Source organism: Diachasma alloeum, unplaced genomic scaffold (genome assembly GCF_001412515.2).
Source record: "Diachasma alloeum isolate Michigan unplaced genomic scaffold, Dall2.0 Dall_scaffold_78909, whole genome shotgun sequence".
Classification (NCBI taxonomy): Eukaryota; Metazoa; Arthropoda; class Insecta; order Hymenoptera; family Braconidae; genus Diachasma; species Diachasma alloeum.
In genome coordinates, this window is record NW_021683644.1 from 295,600 (window position 1) to 315,511 (window position 19,912).

The 19,912-nt window shown below is 39.6% G+C and overlaps 2 protein-coding genes across 2 annotated transcripts; both read left to right on the forward strand.

The window, feature by feature from the left end:
- The first annotated feature begins 1,328 nt into the window (after window positions 1-1,328).
- LOC107047934 lies at window positions 1,329-4,173 on the forward strand. The gene is made up of 4 exons (XM_015270863.1): window positions 1,329-2,180; window positions 2,331-2,756; window positions 2,899-3,978; window positions 4,036-4,173. Exons 1-4 carry the CDS (start codon window positions 1,329-1,331, stop codon window positions 4,171-4,173), a joined length of 2,496 nt encoding a protein of 831 aa, XP_015126349.1.
- A 717-nt stretch (window positions 4,174-4,890) lies between these two features.
- Window positions 4,891-5,584, forward strand: LOC107047935. Its single transcript, XM_015270864.1, has 2 exons — window positions 4,891-5,245; window positions 5,325-5,584. Exons 1-2 carry the CDS (start codon window positions 4,891-4,893, stop codon window positions 5,582-5,584), a joined length of 615 nt encoding a protein of 204 aa, XP_015126350.1.
- The last annotated feature ends 14,328 nt before the right edge of the window (window positions 5,585-19,912 follow it).

Consider the following 19,912-nt stretch of genomic DNA (forward strand, 5'->3'; position numbering starts at 1 on the left):
CATCTCGGTGATGGGGTTCGGGCGGCAATGGGGGATCAACCGCGCCTCTTCGGATAGTTCGTATCAATTTAACATCAACGACACATCGCAATCTTTCGGTTCTAAATCGGTTATTTCGTTGTGGTTTCGATCAGATTATATCGGCAATTTCTCATTAATTTCGCTTACACACATCTGATTTAATTGCGGACAATTATCAGAACATTGTTGGACAATCATCAAGTGAAATTTGTAGTGCAAATATTGTAAATATCGATTAATTAAGTAACATTATACAGTTTCGCCTTGCGGTTCTAAATCTCTCTTCTTTTTTCACAACCTTGGACACTCATCCTCATCACCTGCCACTCCCTATCCACCCACCCATCTGGAAAATTCATCAACTTTTGTACATGGTCCTTCGAGCCGGATCAGGGAGTGTAAAAAAGTGAAGGGTTTGAACTAACGACTTAGGGAAATACGAGTGATAATTTGGACGCCTGGTGGAAAGCCCAAAATCAGGGTTCACACGAGCACTCAACAGGACTCAAGAATTTGGTGTTTGTGCGACAGTGTTCGAGAACAATAGCAGTGTTTACGTTTTGACTCGCGGCCACTCGCACCGTGAACATTCAAACTCTCGGGGATTATCTCAGCTACAAACCGACAGTGGTGCGCGGTGCTGAGAATTATCAGTGGTTCTCATCGTCACCGGTGTCTCATCAGTTTCGATCAGTGTCTCTCATCATCGGTACTATGTCAAGGGTTCTCATCCATCACTTTAGAACTTCTCCATCATGAGTCAAGAAAATCTAGTTAATAATGGCAATGGCCATCGGTCACCGTCACCATGAATCCCCTCTGAACATCCATCTGAGCATGCATGAGAAGCAGATCAGGCTCAGTTCGATTTGCTCATGGCTCTGCAATATCAACTGAGGGATCATCTAAAGGATACTCTCGCTGACCTTGAGGGCTACAAACCTGAAGAGACGACTATTGAGAGACTCAAAGGAAGGGAGAAGATCATCGAGACGCATTATGGGGAGTTTCGATTCAATCATGTCAGCATCATCAAAACTAAGTCTACACTTCTAGCTGATTCTAACTACACTCTCCTCAACACTTATGGGGAAGTCATGAACATCTATGATCAGGCATTTAGCGTCATCGGAGAACTGAGACATCAGATCACGAAGATCAAATAAGAGACTGAGGAGAATGATAAGTATCATTTATCGAAACTCAACATCAGGGTTTTCGATGAAAAGTTTGAGGAGTGGAAGACTTTCGAAGACGTCTTCACTTCTCTCGTCAAATCCAAGGCAAAGCTTGGAGCAGTTCAAAAAATGATCAAGCTTCAGAATGCACTAAAGGGAGGGCCATACGAGATGATCTCCAATCTTCAAGTGTCTGCTGTGAACTTCGAAATCGCTTGGAATAAGCTGAAGGCTCACTATGACAACCCAAGGCTTATAATCTATACGCACATCGATCGCATTCTAGATCTAAAGCGCATCAACGAGAAGTCATCCAAGGGTCTGTCTACGCTGGTGAACACAGTCACACAATCGCTGGATGCACTGAAGCCTCTCGGTGCTCCTATCGAGCATTGGGATATCATCGTATCAAGGGTCATCAGGAGAATCATCTATCTCGATACCAAGAAGGCTTGGGAGGTTCATATGGGATCAGAGAGAAATCCTCGTCCTCTCAGGGAGTTCCTCCACTTCTTAGAGGCAAGAGCTAGAGCCTTGGAAAATGTTGAGAGGGAAGATCCTGCAAAACCCTCCAAGATCAGCACTCTCCAGAAGAGCAAGGTCAAGCAGTCATCAGCTCGAGTTTATCAGACATCAGCTGTGACTGCACCATCAAACAACGAGGAATCATCAGAATCATCAACATCTGGACCTTTCTGTCGACTTTGTGATGGTTCACATTGGCTGGGGTCCAAGTGTGAACGCTTCATGGCCAAATCTGCAGCTGAACGACGAGACTTCATCTCAAAAAGGAGCCTCTGTTCCAACTGCTTCGGTCCGCACAGGGTGGACAACTGCAAGAGCAGCATCACTTGCCAGAAATGGAAGGGCAAACATCATACGTCGATCCATGAGGGATCGTCAGAACATCCCAGAAAGATAGAGAGACCACAGGATCGTCCTCCAGCACCAGCTGCACAGGACAACCAGGGAGATCCAGGAGCAACCGGATCGAGAGGTTAAGTATCATTTTCCTTATTATTTATTCCGGCAATGATACAGCCCTCATCTGGTTGTTTCTATCCCTAGGCAAATCATCATCATCGCGATCAATGGCAATAGAGAGAATTCACGACTCTCTCAACTCTCCAGAGGTCTCACAGTGGATTGCATCGTCATCATCATCAGCATCGCGGTCAGTTGAGGGTTCAACTGGCCACCTCCAGTCATCAGGAACATCATCATCAAGGTCAGAGACAGCGGGGGTGTCCTCTGACAGCAAGGTCATCCATCAGTCTTCATCGACATCATCAGACGGGTTGTGCTATTGGCAACTGCCAAAAAACTGATGCATCAGCATCCGGTTCTCATCACATGCTATGCCTTCTGATTGATCAAGGATCAGAGGTCACCTTCATCACTGAACAACTGGTTCAGGTTCTTCGTCTTCGTCGATCATCATCGCACATCAGAGTCTTCGGAATTGGAGGTTTAGAGTCAAGATCAACTCGTGGTGCACTCAAGGTCACTCTTCACTCTCGATTTGACCTTCAACATCAGGTCGAGATCACAGCTCACGTCCTGGCTAAGCTGACATCAATCTTACCATCAATTCACTGCACAAAGGCAGCGAAAAATCATCTTCAAGATCTTCAATTAGCAGATAACAATTATCTCAAACCTGAATCCATGGACATCATCATCGGGGCATTATGGTCAGATCATTGGAAATGAGATCAACAAATCACCAGACAATCAACTTGTTGCGCAACAAACTATTTTTGGTTGGATAGTTTCTGGGACCGTCTGCTGTACAGACTGCAAGCCGAAGTCTTTTCTAACTGCAGTGCGAGAGTCTCCGACTGAGCAGCTGTTAGATCTTAAGAAATTCTGGGTTCAGGAGGAACTTCGATCAACTGAGGCGGTGCATCTCAATCCTGAGGATCAGGAGTGTGAGCTACACTTCCAAGGAACACATACAAGGAACAGTGAGGAGCGTTTTGTGGTGCGTCCCCCACTCAAGACATCACCATCAGCTCTGGGCGATTCTAGGAGAACCGCTCTTCAACTACTTCATCGAACGGCGAAGAAACTAGAGACAAATCTGGAGTATGGAAAGCTCTGCAAGGATTTCATCAAGGAATCTGAAGATCTGGGACACATGAGAAGGGTCTCAGAGTCATCAGAGCCATCACCGGTCCACTATCTTCCTCATCACGGTCTCTTAAGGGAAGACAGCATCACTACTAAACGCAGGGTAGTCTTCAACGGATACAGTAAGACAACATCAGGAGTATCACTCAATGAGATACTTCATGCAGAAAGAAAGCTACAAACAGAAGGTTCAGACGTTCTCATCTGGTTGAGAACTCATCGCCTAATCATCGGGACAGACATCGTGAAGATGTTTCGTCAAATCAAGGTTCGTCCAGAGGACTGGGATCTCCAAAGGATTCTTTGCAAGGATGAGGAAGGCAACATCATCACCTATCAGCTGACAACAGTTACGTATGGGCAGACTTGTGTTCCATGGTTGGCTTCATGGTTGGTTGAAGATGAGGGTCATCGGTTTCCACTGGCGGCTGTTTCCCTGACAAAAGGGAGATACGTCGACGATATCTACGGGGCAGCAGAATCTGAGAAACAGCTCAAGGATCTCATCAGTCAACTCATCAACCTTTGCATGGCGGGCGGTCTACCCCTGCAAAAATGGATATCAAATCATCAAGGAGTTCTACAGGAACTTCAATTATCAACAAAATCAATGTCAGCTGTTCAATTCGAGGACACGATTGTCAAGGTATTGGGGTTGTGTTGGAATCCTCATTGAGACAGTTTCATCTACAAATCAAAGAAGTCATCATCGGACAAGATCACCAACAGGACAAACCTCTCAGAGATCGCACAGATTAACGATCCTCTGGGACTCATCGGACCAGTTATCATCACGGCAAAGATCTTCATTCAGGAGCTGTGGCTTCTCAAGATTGGTTGAGATGATCAACTGCCCTTGAGTCACATCAGACGTTGGAAACAGCTCAGGAAAGAATTCTCACAACTGGATCAGATCTCCATTCCTCAATGGCTTCAAACATCATCTACGTCAAGCAACATCCAACTTCATGGATTTGCTAATGCATCAAATCAAACAATGGGGGTAGCAGTCTACATCAGAGTGGAAAATCGACAGGCAGAACCATCAGTCATCTTGGTTAGTGCAAAAACCAAGGTTGCACCATTGAAGAAAATGATAATTCGTCGTTTGGAACTGACAGTTGCTGTAATCCTCACAGATCTGGTCATCTACATCAGGAAGATGCTGGAGAAAGAGACTCTACAACTCTTTCTCTGGTCTGACTCCACGGTGGCGCTCACATGGATCAATGGTCTCCCATCAAGATGGAAGGATTTTGTTCAGAATCGAGTTCTCAAGATCCAAAATTCCTTACTAGCAGCTGAATGGAGGCATATCAGAGGGGTCGAGAATCCAGCTGAATGTGCATCAAGAGGATTACCTCGAGATTAATTAGTGGAACATCATCTGTGGTGGAATGGTCCATCATGGCTAAAATCACCAAAGGAAGAATGGCCATCATCATCTTCATCGATCGAATCATCGGCAAAAGCAGCTCGGGAGGAAAGACCAGTGGTTGCTCATCGAGTGGCGCTGAATCTGGAAAGACCTCAAGACTTCTTGGAGAGGTACTTCACAATGGACAGGTTGCTAAGGATTTCAGCTAGAGTCCTACGAGCCATCAACAACATGAGAAGGGAATCAATCCCTAGAGAACTAGATCTACAACCAGAGGAGCTGGAAGAAACCAGAATCTTCTGGATCAACTTCACACAGAATAAGCACTTTGGGTCAATCATCAATCGGCTCAACAATGGACAAGACACCAACAGCAATCATCCAATGGCAAGGCTGATTCCTTATGTGGACGAGGATCAAACACTACGTCTTGGCGGGCGGCTGAACAGATCAGATCTTCAGCCAGAAGCTAAGAATCCAGCAATGCTACCCAAACAATCAAGGTTCACATCACTGGTCATCGAGGAAGCTCATCGTAAAACTTTTCATGGAGGTGTACAGGCAATGCTGGCATAGATCAGGCAAAGTTACTGGATCATCGGTGGACGTTCCAGTAAAATCCCACATCCTAAAGTGCGTCACCTGTGCTCGACATCGTGCAATCAGGGCACAACAGTTGATGGATCAGCTTCCTCCAAGCAGGATCACACCAGTTCGAGCATTTCTCCACACAGGAGTGGACTACGCTGGTCCCTTGAAAATCAACAGATGGAGAGGACCAGGAGCTAAGCAATATCAGGGCTACATCGCAGTTTTCGGGTGTCTTGCCACGTCGACAATTCATCTGGAACTCATCACGGATCTCACATTATAGGCCTTCATCGAAACCTGGAAGAAGTTTACTGGAAGGAGAGGAATCTGTGCCACTCTCAGCAGCGAGAATGCTAAGACATTTGTGGGAGCAGACAAGGAGCTTGGGCAGCTCTTGGACGAATCAAGGTAGGACATTCATCACATCATCAATGAGTTGGTATCAAATTGCACTAAACAGATCTTCATCTCACCGCGATCACCTCACATGGGAGGAAAGTGGGAGGCTGCGGTGAAATCTGTCAAGTTTCATCTCAAACGAATCACAGGGAATCTGGTGCTTACCTACGAGAAGTTGAACACACTCATCGTACAAATCGAAGGTCAGCTAAACTCGAGGCCTCTCTGTGCAATATCAGACGACCCTGAGGACTGCAGAGCTCTCACACCAAGATATTTCATCATTGGAGAACCGATCAACGCAGTACCAGAATCATCAGGTCTCAATGAAAGAGTGGAAGGCCTCAAGAGGTGGAAAATGATCACAAAAATCTCTCAACACTTCTGGGACAGGTGGTCTCGGGAGTGCGTGCATTACTATCAAAACATCTACAAATGGAAAAATCCGACAGACACCATCAAGGTTGGGACACTCGTGCTCATCGTCGACGAGAGATACCCACCAACCAAGTGGCTACTAGGAAGAGTCTCACGTATTCATCCAAGTGATGACAACTTGACTAGAGTGGTAGACATCAGCACAGGAGCAGGCGGAACCAACATTTACACAAGACACATCAATCGAGTGGTTCCACTACTCGTCAGCACCGAGGAGGAAGCAGCAGCGGATCATTCTTCATCCTCCGGTGATAAAGGCGAGTGGAATGTCCGAAATTGAGGCTTGTCAGCGCCATGGGCCAGTCGTGGATCATCGGGTCATCTCGGTCATGGGGTTCGGGCGGCAATGGTTGGTCAACCGGGCCTCTCCGGACAGTTCGTATCAATTTAGCATCAACGACACATTGCAATCTCTCGGTTCTAGATCGGTTATTTCGTTGTGGTTTCGATCAGATTATATCGGCAATTTCTCATCAATTTCGGTTACACTCATCTGATTTAATTGTGGACAATTTTCAGAACATAGTTGGACAATCATCAAGTGAAATTTGCAGTGTAAATATTGTAAATATCGATTAATTAAGTGACATTATACAATTTCGCCTTATGGTTCTAAATCTCTCTTGTTTTTTCACAACCTTGGACACTCATCTTCATCACTTCCCACTCCCTATCCACCCATCCATCTGGAAAATTTATCAATTTTTGTACACATTCATTAGGCCAGAAAAATTATTCTTCAACATTTCATGTATCAAGTTTTTAATAATTTTTTTTTCTTTGTTTTTTTGTATTTTTTACTCTTCGATTATTTTTTATATATTGAGAATTTTATATTTCTCATATATTTGAAATAAATGTCAAGTACATTTGTAACGAAAAAGGCATTGGACAAATCTAACTTAATCCGAAGGAATCCTGGGAGCGTTTATTCAACCCAGAAAGTCAATTGTACTTATTTCCTTCAACTCTATTTGATATCATTATTTTTCGAACCATTTTAATTAATTTCATGTTTTCCTTCAGATTGAAAAGATATATTTTGTCCATGAGGACTATCCAATTCTCAATATATCGAGAATAATCAAAGACTAAAAAAGTAAAAAAAAAAACAAAAAAGACGAAGTATTTAAAAAATTGCTACATGAAATGTTGAAGAATTATTTCGCTGCTCTGATGAATGGAATCTTCTCTTCCACCACTCCTTAACATTAGTGCGGGTTTGCCTTACCCCCATTCTGCCGACTGTAGCGTTACTGACGAACCAGTTATCACAGGGTTCCGTCCTTTATTATCACTCTTTTATGAATCCATCATCCAAAAACATGAAAACTATTTACAAAATTTCATCTGAATGTTACAAACTATAGGTCGGTAAGAAAAAAAGCCACTAGTACTTACATTTTTTAATAATATTTATAAACTAGTTGAAATTACTAGCTTAGGACATGATTAAATGAGAAAACACATAAGACAAAAAATGTAGAACTCTTTGAGAACTTGAAAAATAAATTTCATAAAAATTTGAAAAGAAGTTGACCATTTTCTCAGAAATGAGTAAAAGGCCTTTTCAAAGGTTTTTTCAAAGTGTTTTTCTTATATGCGCCCCACTTGAAATGGCAAAAACCATTGGAAAAATTGGATTTACGTGTCAATATCTATCGATTAAAAAAAAATTAGTTGCTAGTACATTAACAATGCGTTTCCCATTGTTGAAAGCCTTTTCCGGGGATTGTTTGCAACTGTAAGAGACATATTACCTGGGTGACACACCCGAACCCTCACTCGGAGCCATACGTACTACCTGACACGGGCGTACCATTGAGGATATTTAACTTCTACCCAAGTTTTATGACCTTTACTGCCAGCAGGTCAAAAATTGTGGTCAAACTTTGAACGCACGGCGCAACCATCAAAATGCATTTTAAAAATATGAAAAAATTCACAGGGGTATTTTATCAACTGAAGAATCATTTTTTGAGGCGAAATCGGAAATATTCAGGAATATCCGTAAAATGGGCCACCCTAGTGGGTACGCATGTAACACAGTTTTTCTTCTATTGTGCACTATTGAATGAATGGAATGGAAGCTTTTTTTCGAATGTGAGTATTGTTGAGCCCTATCAATCGCCAACATGCAATACAAGGGCAATTTCCCACTTGTTTTGTATTATACCAACCCAGTATGATTCAAAAGGTTTGAAAATGCAATTTTTAAACCTCGTCCGTACGTGGGACATTCCATGTCAACTCAGCCACCCTGGAATTTGTTGGTTCTCAGAATCTTGACTTAGCATGCTACCAGTCAAGTACTATATGAGTACATACTTCCTCTCAATTTTTGCTCCTTTAACATTCATTGTTTGGCCAGGACAAATAACAAAACTCAAATTTTTGAAAAATCATATCTTGCGAACGAATTGGCCGATTTTGATGAATAAAAAAATATTTTTTTCGTTTTTTCATATACTTTTGGAATAAAAATACGACAGTAACACGAGGAAGAATGCTGAGTCACTTTTTAAGTTTTTTGTTATTTAAATTCTTCTGTTATGCAGGGGCCATTCGAAAATCGAATAATTTTTTTTTTCTTCGATGAATAATGATATTACTCAACTTTTTCGGGGTATTTCACAATGGGATAGCCATATGGAGATGAGAGAAAATTTTTCTTCCCATGAAAAATTAGATTTTCCGAATTTGGTTCCTGAATAATGATGAATGCCTCATGAACAGATGAGCGTGCAATTTTTCGGCATAATTTGAAAATGAGATGCATAAGTAGTGATGGATAAAAAACGTTTTTTATAGAAAAAAGTTGAATTTATTGATTATTAACAGCTCTACTTACGTAAACGAATATGAGAATTCGCAAAGTACCAAACATTTGATGAGTTTTTAAATCAACATGGAGTATATGTCTGTTTTGCGTTTGTAATTTGAAAAATAAACATTAAATTATAGAGAAAAAACAATTTCAAATTGAAATTTTCTGAATCACAATGGCTATCTTAATGTACGTCGTCCATTTCGTTTCTTCGCTTTTGGAAAAACTTCTCTCGTAGTCGCAGAAGAATATTTCTTAATCAATAATTCCTTTTCTCCCACAGGAATGAAGCCGTGATTTTTTTGTATCGCTGGAATCGCCTTTACACTGTCGAATCTTGTTTTCAAACGTTCTTTCATATCCTCCTGTTCCTGTTTAGTGTAGAAAAACACATCGAAATCCTTGAAATTATTCTTTGCCCACAGGAACAGACCATCTGGAGTGAGAATAGGTTCACCATTAGTAATTTGCAGACTTCTACGTCTTGCTTCCCTCTTCAAGACTGCGCCTACGCCATCGCATGCTGTCTTTCCATGCGCGGTCGCATAGTAGTGTGCCTCTGTTTCAACTCCAAAATCATTTTTATGCAACAAAAGATTAGCCATGTTATATCGATTCTTATACTGCTGTCCAGCACCATCTGTAATATAGATCAATTTGTTTACGACAGCACAGACTTGTTTTATGTGTTGTATCAGAATCTGTTGCATTAAATGAACTGCAGTAGTATCGTGAACGAGACTGTCAGATAAGAGGACTAGACTTCTATTTCGAATATCATTGCCGTAGCGATAATAATAGACCACATGATGGACAGTGCATTGATCATTGTTGTAATGGAACGATTGAGCAGCGTCTTCAGCTATGAAAGAATAATTCTCCGAAAAATCGGCCTGCACTAGAATTTCACCCTCAATTAAATTCCCCTTTCGTTCTTTCACGAAAGCGTTTTGTTGTATGGCAATAAAATGATGAGATTTCAATACTTTCAATCTCTCACAAAGTACATCAACAAATTCATACACTGGAAGTCTCTGGGTCTGTAATGTTGTTCTATCCACAGATTGCCAAGTCCTGAATTCTACAGTTTCAATCACAGCATCGTGGAGGAATTCTTTCAGCTCGCGCGATAATCCTTCGACTCCAGGACAGTTTTTACACTCATCTAAGTGGCATTCAAGCGTTGGATTACGGCACATGAGTCTTGCAAGACAGTCTTTATAGTCGGTAAGGAGATATGATGAGTTTTTAGTGAGAGTAGAAATGTTGATTGCATCCAACATCAGCTTACAATTTTGATGATAGGTACAGATACATACCACGTGACTACCACTCGCTCCTACCAATACACAGTGTTTCGGCCTCAATTCCGCAAATTTGCTGAATCCCACCGGAGACTCTGGATGAGCAATTTTATATTTCTCATGAAGATCATTCAAGTTCTCGAGGACCATTCGCTCCTGCATTATTTTCTTCACGTCATTGATTCTGACTGACACTTTATCGTTCATCCCTGGCAGCATCCAACTATCGCTCTCATAAAAACTCCGGACCTTTTCAACTGTCTCTTTGGGCAATAATTTCCCAGCCTTCGCAATTGTTGAAGCAAATATTCCTCTCTGTTCTCGCAGTTGTTTTGCTATCATAGCCGTGTACCTTGTCGTACCAAATTCACGGCTCACCTTTCGCTCACTCCATGAAGGTGGAGCAATAGTCAAGAGTTGAATACGTTCAGAATATTCTGTCATCGTATTGAATTTTTGCTTGAGTCCATCCAACATTTCTTCCAATTCCAATTTTCGTGGAGAACGAAAATTTGCTGGAATGTTCCTGTGGTGGTCTGTCTCTGAATCACCATCTGCTGTTGGAGCATCGTACTCCTCTGAACCTTCGTTCAAAAAATCACATCCCTATCGGGATCAATTGAATGGAAGGAATTACCTAATCTCCAAGAACTCCCTGCGATATTGCTCGTAGAAATGTCTACTAGAAATGGTGTGGCACTGGACGAACGATCGGCTGGAACATTTGATGACGATGAAGAGACTTCCCGATTCGATGAAGATTCAGAGGATAGTGATCCAGGAATGTAAGTCAAAGCTCTTTTCCTGCAGGAGCTACATAGTTTGCCTTTTCTGTCATGAATGGAAATGTCTATCGTAGTCTTTTTGAGATTGAACCCAGGTCTTTTCCATTGTGACCTTTCTCCCTAGGAACTTGCATTGGATTTGCACATCTATCGGCATGCGTCATCTTGTGGAATAGGAATGAAGAACAGTTCGGATCATTCAAAAAAAGGGAAAAAAATAATAATAAAGATCGATTGAGTTTACAACTTCATTACTGAAATATTTTATGCCATCACTTACCTTGATTAAAGTTAAGGGAGAATAAATACTGGAGAATAACCGTCGGAGAATTTCTGTTAACGATACTGTAATGAAGCGTGTGAGATGTTCAACACTCAAGTGTGTGATGAGGACTAATCAAACGGTTATTATTGAGGCAACTCTATAGCTCGTATGGAAACTGAATTCCGAGAAATCGGTTGTTTATTCCCACCCCCACTCAGAACCTTTGATTTCATTGCACTCCCATTTTTTGTATCCATTGTCGAATGTTTGTGTACAGAAATCCCAAGGTCATTTCCCAAAGAAATACGGACAACGTTTGATTTCTCGGAATTCCAAACCCGATCGGCACCCATTGGGTTTCGAACCCGAATCGTCAGATTAGAACGATTTCTAATCCGACGATTACCCTACCAACCCCATAGCTCGCCCTACTGACCGAGCTATCGTAGGCTTTCAATTTTTATTCAGTAGTAATACCCCGAATGCTTCAAAATTATCGGGTATTTCCCGATAACTTCGTTGTAAACAAACAAAAGTTTCAAGTTTTGCAGATTTAAAAATCCCGAGCGCTTGCGCGAGGGAAAACTATTCCTATACCATTTCATAGTATAGGAACTGGTTTAAAATATCAGGAGTTGGACTAAAGTCCATTCACATACGTATGTGGACAAACGCATGCGCCGCCATACGCTCACACATGCAGGCACACGAACATTCCAGAACAGTCTTTAAATACGTTTCAGAATAACTGTAAGAGACATGAAATGTGGCCAAATCATTGAAATTCAACATTTCATTTTCGGGGTCAATGCAATAAAGTCCTCCCTTTGGGTCGCGCAGTTGATGAAAAACCTATCATTGATCTTTAACGTATGAAAAATCTCACTCCAATAGTCCGGGATTTCCAAAACGCATAATGGTCTCTCCTTGAGTCATAGTCGAGCCATGGGTCAGACAGTATCTTTTACTATAGACAGTCGAATAACTAGCTCCATCTGGAAAAAACGCAGAAAAGACCGGGTAATATTAAAGAGAAAAAAATCGAAATTTCTGGAAGTTTTATTCAAATAACTGAACAACCGTTGAGACGATTCCTCTCAACATTCAATTAGAATCAAATTATGTGAAGATCATCGATTATACAAAATTAATTCATACCCCATCGTTATCGGAGGTAACATGGTTGAATGTCAATGAAATTGTCGCCTTTTGGCATTTTTTTAAACATGTTTTACAAATAGCTATACAACAACTTAGGCGATCATCTTCACAGACTAATCAGTTCTAAGTTACATGAAGACATATCGATCCTATCGTAAAAAGGCGAAAAGAAGTCGATTTCGACATATCTCGAAAATCTTGAATAAGCGTAAGCGTAAAACTGAAACCGATGCGCCACTACGTGAGGAGATGAGAAGGCGGGTGCGTAACAGGCGCGGCCGATCTCGTAGAAGAAAAAACAAGTGAGAAATGACTCTTATATTGAATATAGTATAGTTATTTTTGTTAATAAATTCGGAATATGCTTCTGAATGGTTATTTTCCACATCATTTTCTTCTTTAATGTATAATTCATTATTCATTTCATTTTATCGAATTACATAAGATTTCTTTTTAACTAATCAGATTTTCAACTTAGTTGGCTGTTCTCATCATTATTATTCTTATTATCCCTTTCTTCTATACAACCAATTGCCTTTTTTACAGTTGCATGTCTCCCCTAAGGCCTTCGATGAAATGTTGATAGAAGAACATTATTTATAAATAATGCAATGCATTTGAAACATCACATTTGAAGAAACCACCAGAAAATTCACTTTCATGGAAATTCATGAAAAATTCAAAATTTCCAACAATCATCATAAAAATCAAATCAACCAATATAGATATCGTAATAACCTTTAAACTTCGACTTAATGGCAGCAAAACAAATATTTTAAGCTATGATTGAATTCATTTGAAGTATGATATCCAAAGATATAGCGGGAATTCTGATTTTCAAAAAATACAGAATTTTTGCAAATTTTTAAATACATCAAAATAACGATTATTGCTATCGCCTTCATCGGCGAATTCGGTCAGAAGGACATCTAAACAAATGCTTTAAGCCATTATTCAATCAATTCAGATCATTTTGTTTAGTTATGGTGGGTCAACCGATTTTCGAAAAAAATGAAAAATTAAAATAAATAATCTATTAATTAAATTTTAATTAATGGCGGTCGATAGGGCTCAACACTCCCTACATTTAAAATGAAAAAGATTCAATTCCATCTATTCATTAGCGAACAATTGATGAAAAACTTTATTACATACGTAGAAAAAAATTCAAAAGGGGCGACTTTGTTTCAAAGTCGCGCTCTTGAATCGACGGCGGCAGCGTTGATTCATAATTTTCGGCGCTTGGGGTTCTAGTTTCCGCCGTCAAAAAGCCGCGCTCGACTTACGCGCTAAACTTTGTTACATACGTAGAAAAAAATTCAAAAACGCCGACTTTGTTTCAAAGTCGCGCTCTTGAATCGAGGGCGGCACCGTTGATTCATGATTTTCGGCGCTTGGGGTCCTATTTCCCACCATCAAAAAGCCGCGCTCTTAATTCAATGTCGCCGGGATTCAGTTCAATGTTGACGCGAATTATTCAAGGGTAGGAACCTTTGATGAAAAGTTCCTCACGTTCTTGATTTATACGAATGACAATTGAAGTCTAAGGCAATTGATTCAATGTCTCACGTCGATGAATTGTGAGCATGACGTACGAGTCGATGTGAGAAGAATGTATGCATTTCACAAATATGTACATTTGTTTTAACGCCCAGAGGTCTAAAAAACAGGTCTTTCTCCGACAAAAAAAAATCGCGCCAGCGATGAAAAAAATACATTGAACGATTCTGTGAATTCAGGGAGGCCCGCCCCGTTCACCCCAAAGCCCACAGCCGTGTGTCGCCGGACTCATGCACGGACACGCTGAAAAAAATTGAAAATCAACACGACGAAAACCAAAGATAACAGACGCAGTTGAGACGCATTTTTTTTTCATTCGTCGGGAAGACGTGACGTGATGAGGACGATGAGCCTGAAACTGGCGAACGATTATGGCAAACGATATCCATAACTTTTGGAGCGGAATGTACTGCCGACGCTCCAAAGGGACCGCGGACGGGGGTCAACTTTTTACTCATAATTTTCATAAATAATTAAGGAACATGACAAAATATGTTTAACACACCGTTAACCCTCCATATGCATACATTATTTGAATGAAAAATAATATTGCTAAATTTAAATAAAAATTTTTAACATTGGGACTTCAAGAGGGGGTATAGGGGAGATGCATAATAGAGGAGGGTTGAAAAATTTACCCGCCAAGGGGAGGGGGTTGCAGAGCCTATCTGAGCCACCCCCATTCCTCCGTTCGCATGCGTCAATTAAATAAAAAAATTAAATTGTTAAATAAAAACAAGAAATCTCGAAAATTATCATTTCACAGGGGGGAGGCATGGGAATGCATAATAGAACCCCCTCCCCTTATTGAGTAAAATTTTCAACCATCTCCTATTATGCATCCCCCCTCCACCCCCTCTCGAAGTCCGAATTTTCAAGATTTTCTTTTTTATTTTACAATTTTATTCTTTTATTCAATTAACGCATGCGATCGGAGGGATGGGGGGATCTCAGATAGATTCTGAAACCTCCTCCCCTTGTTGGGTAAAATTTTCATTCTTCCCCTATTGTGCGTCCCCCCTCCACCTCCTCACAAATTTCAAATACTCAAAATTTTTATTTGAATTTAAAAATTCTATTTTTTAATTTAATTAATGCATGTGAATGGAGCGATGGGTGTAGCTCAGATATATTCTGGAACCCCCTCCCCCTGTTGGGTAAAATTTTCAACCCTCCCTTATTGTGCGTCCCACCTCCACCCACTCGCAAAGTCAAAATTCTCAAAATTTTTATTCAAATTTAACAATTTTATTTTCTTATTTAATCGATGCATGGGACCGGAGGGATGGAGGTGGCTCAGATAGACTCTGAAACCCCCTTCCCTTATTGAGTAAAATTTTCAACCCTCCCCTATTGTGCGTCCCCCTTCCAACCCCTCGCAAAGTCCAAATACTCAAAATTTTTATTTAAATTCAATAATTTTATTTTTTCATTTAATTAACGCATGCGAACGGAGGGATGGGTGTAGCTTAGATAGATTTTGGAACTCCCTCTCCCTGTTGGGTAAAATTTCCAACCCTCCCCTATTATGCATCCCTCCTCTACCCCCTCTCTAAGTCCCAATTTTCGATGATTTCTTGTTTTTTACCTTAACAATTAAATTTTTTTATTTAATTAACGCATGCGAACGGCGGGGTGGGGATGGCTCAAATAGATTCTGGAACCCCCTCCCCTTGTCGGCTAAAATTTTCAACCCTCCCCTATTATGCATCCCCCTGCCACCCCCTTGTGAAATCACAATTTTCGAAATTTCTTGTTTTTATTTAACACTTTTATTTTTTATTCAATTGACGCATGCGAACGGACGGATGGGGGTAGCTCAGATAGATTTTGGAACCCCCTCCTCCTGTTGAGTAAAATTTTCAACCCTCTCCTATTATGCATCCCCCCTCCACCCCGTCTCGAAGTCCCAATGTTAAAATTTTTTATTTAAATTCAACAAATTTATTTTTCATTCAAATAATGTATGCATATGGAGGGGTCAGGGTGTGTTAAGCACATTTTTTCATGTTCCTTAATTATTTATAAAAATTAGGGGTAAAAAGGTTGACCCCCGTCCGCGGTCCCTTTGGAGCGTCGGCAGTACAGTCCGCTCTAAAAGTTGTGGATATCGTTCGTCCGAATCGTTCGCCAGTTTCAGGCTCACATAAACCAGGTGTGATGATATTATTAAATGACCATTTAATGAGGCCCCTATATGGAGAATTTGAATATATCCGCGTGACAAGAGATACAATTGTTCACTTCTTCATAACTTAATTATTAACTAAGCAATTTTCTGAAAATTTTCAATCTTTTGAAGTCCAATCAACTCCAACGAGGTGCATAATTCTCCAGGAAAATTTGAAGAATTACAAGCCCTATATAACGCATACAGGATATGACAGAACTCGTTTTGTTCCCACTGACTATTAAATTCCCATTAAAAAACCATAAAACTAAGTTCTTTGTTACTGTATTGTTAATATAATGTACTGTTCCTGATTAAAGAAAATATTCAAATTCCATATTTCTAATTTATTGACTTATTTGATTATCTGTTTGCTGAAAATATATTCTGTTTGATTGATTCGGAGGCTGATTTGTTTATTTATTCATATATTTTTTTATTAATTTCCAATTAGCATCTTGTTTCTTCCTGAATGATGAAAATTTAAAGATAGTGAGGTAAAATGGACCAAATCTACGTATCTATCAAACGAAAATAGCATAGTCAAATTTTTCACATAATTTTCAAAGGTTTTTTCAAACTCCAAAATAAAGTCTGATTTATTCAAATAACGGTACTCAGTCGGGAGATATGGCCAATTGAAAAGAGTCCGTTTCACCACTTCTTCACTCTATATTTTTACCCTATGCTCCAATTAGTTTATAATATTAGGTTAGAGTTCTATCCCCTTCCATTCTCAATTTCTGCTCTTAATTCAAAGTCTTGTAGACCTTTCAAATGAAGATTTTCTCGCCTTTGATTCACGAACCCGTTTTATCGGAAATTCCTTGAAATCAAAGGCGCGCGACTTTGAACGCATTTATGGGCGTAATGCCTTGAAATGAGCGCCGCGCCCTTCAACGAGCGTCGGATTTTTCTCAGTGCAGACTGAATTTATGATAAACAGAAACAAACAAAACCCATATATGTTAATGAAATATAGCCTCAATCTAATAATTCAGGGGGAAATTTTAAAGTAATTTACTGTATTTCCACCTGAGCATAAATGATCTTCACAGATTTAAACAGAAATCGAGCAAATTTCGTCATTAACGGGAAAAATATGAAAATTTTCAAAACGCGACATTCTAAAATCGCTGCATTATCGCCTAGAACAATTGATCAGATGGATGGAATACATTATATAGAGCATCAATTTGAAGATCTCGATGGGACCTTCACATTGACATACGATTTATCCCCGCAGGTCATAGCTAAAGCCTCCATAAATGGCAAAAACTGTAATTTTTGGCGCGTGATATAAGGTGACAATTTGACTGGGTTGTTGGTCGCTCGCTTCGCTTACTCCCATTGCGGGTGGATTGGACTGGGTGTGACTCATTATGGGTCAAACTAATAACTTCCTGACCAATTGCCTTTCCTTCATTTATTAGAATTAGATTTTTCTATACAACCTATTCTATTGACATATTTTTCATTGAAAATCCTCGGCTCAAATCCAGTCTTAATCATGCAAAGTTGCATCAATTATAATGACAAAAAATGAATCTCATCGTTTTTCTCAGAGGAATCATCAAATTTGTAAAAAAAATGTCATATTTCGATGTTTTTTCTTCCGAATAGGTCTGAAACGTCGACGTTTCCGTGGTCGGAAGCGTCGAGATATAATGTTTTTAGACGATGTGTGCATGTATGTTTGTGCGTATGTGTGTGTGTATGTTTGTCCAGAAATGTATCAATAACTCCAAAACCGTAATTACAAAAAACTTTAAGTTTTGGCTCGTAGTTGGTACCAACGAGATACTAATCTGTGCTAAATCTCAGCCAGATCGGTTGAGTAGTTCCTGAGATATAGCGATTTCTCAAAAATCGTTTTTCGCAAATATCTCAGGAATGGCTTGACCAATTCCATTTTCTTCTTTCAAAATATTTGGCAAGATGAGACCTATCTTACTGTATAGAAGTTCAATCACCCCGCTATGGAGAATTGAGTTTTATTTTCATTTTTTCATTTTTTTACGAAGTCGCTTGTTACCACGATAACTTGAAAAATAATTGAGATAGAACCTTCAAACTTTGTTTGATTGTAGGGCTCATGGTAACAAAGTTTGGTATTTTGAATAGGCGAAATCGAACAAGTAGTTAGGAAGATATTCAACTTTGTATGTGAAACTTCTTGTTTAATATCTCAAAAACCACTCAGCCGAATTCAATTTTTTTTTCAAAATATTCGTTATAATGGTGGCTATCTGACCGAATTAAAATATGAGTACCGTTACACTGAAAGTTTTCGAGATATTGCTATTTTTCTATTTTTAAGTGATCAGCTTACTCGTGTGGCTATAATGTGATTAGAACTTTATTTAACGATCTCAAATTTTGAGTAGTGATCGATACTACTCGATTTTATCCTGAAGTTTGTTATTTATTCACACAAAATATATGACGAACGTTATTTTCCAAATAATAATTACTAGATCCGCACGGCTGCGCGCCTTCATGAACAATTAGCGCTTTAGCGCTGAAAATCAAGTTTGCGTTCAATAGAAAAAATTCTTACGTTTGACAATTTTACTCGCGTTCTCCTTTGGCATGAGCCTTCAGGAACTAATTACGAATATTATAAGATCAATTAGAATACGCTACATGCGCCGAGAGCGGCAAAAAAATGGAGACCTATAATCTGATCAAATGAGCTCATGGAGATATAATCTGACCAAATTTAAATTGAAAAAAAAAATATTTTAGCCGATCAATTACTCAATTTTATAAAAATTAACCATCAGAAAGGTGGCGCTGTAAATGTTCACATACAGACATGGTCACCAAACTTCATATTTTTTTTAATGGAATTGCTACGGCTCCATTCGGAAGCATACTACTAATGAAATTGATAGAAATTAAAAAAGAAAAAGAGGAATAACACACAAAGTAACAATGAAATGGCTTCTGTCGGTTAGGCTTCAACCTCTGCTTGTTTCACAAGTTTTATTACAAAATCTAAAGAATCGCTAATCAGTTCTAAATTACATGAAACCACATCGATTGCGTGAAAAACACACGCATACAGACCGGTCTTTAAAAAGTGTCGGAGAGTTTCCAGAGGTCATGAACCGTGGAGAAATCATGAAATTTCCACAATCGATTTTCGGGGTCATTACAAAAAATTCCTCCCTTCGGGTCGGGAAGTTGAAAAGATGAAACAATCTGCTATAACTGGATGGAAATTTCATTGAATCAGAATTACCGTACACAATTTCGAAGAATAGTAAATGTTCTTAAAAATAATATATAAATATCCCTGCCTCGTCCATTTAATCGAAAACATGCAACCAAAATTAATTTTTTAAGTAGAACATGAAAATTCAATTTTCGCCTCATATTCGAATAAGCTGATGAAAAATTTACAAAAATGTACAAATGAGGAGTCATTTTGAAGCTAATTTTTTTCCGACTTATGTGATCTGTTGAACGACGTTGCATCGAAATAATTCTGGACTGTTTTGGCTCATTGAAAAACAAAAAAGCAGAAGGGTCTCATTTTGCCCCGGTCTCCCCTAGAATGTGAATAATATGAGATATAAAATGAGAATTCCCAAACACTCGTTAAAATCAAAAGTTATAAAGTTTGATGCGATTTTTGCATTTCTGTAGATTTATTCTTAGAACCTCCCTCATGCTACAGGCAAATGTATCGACGTA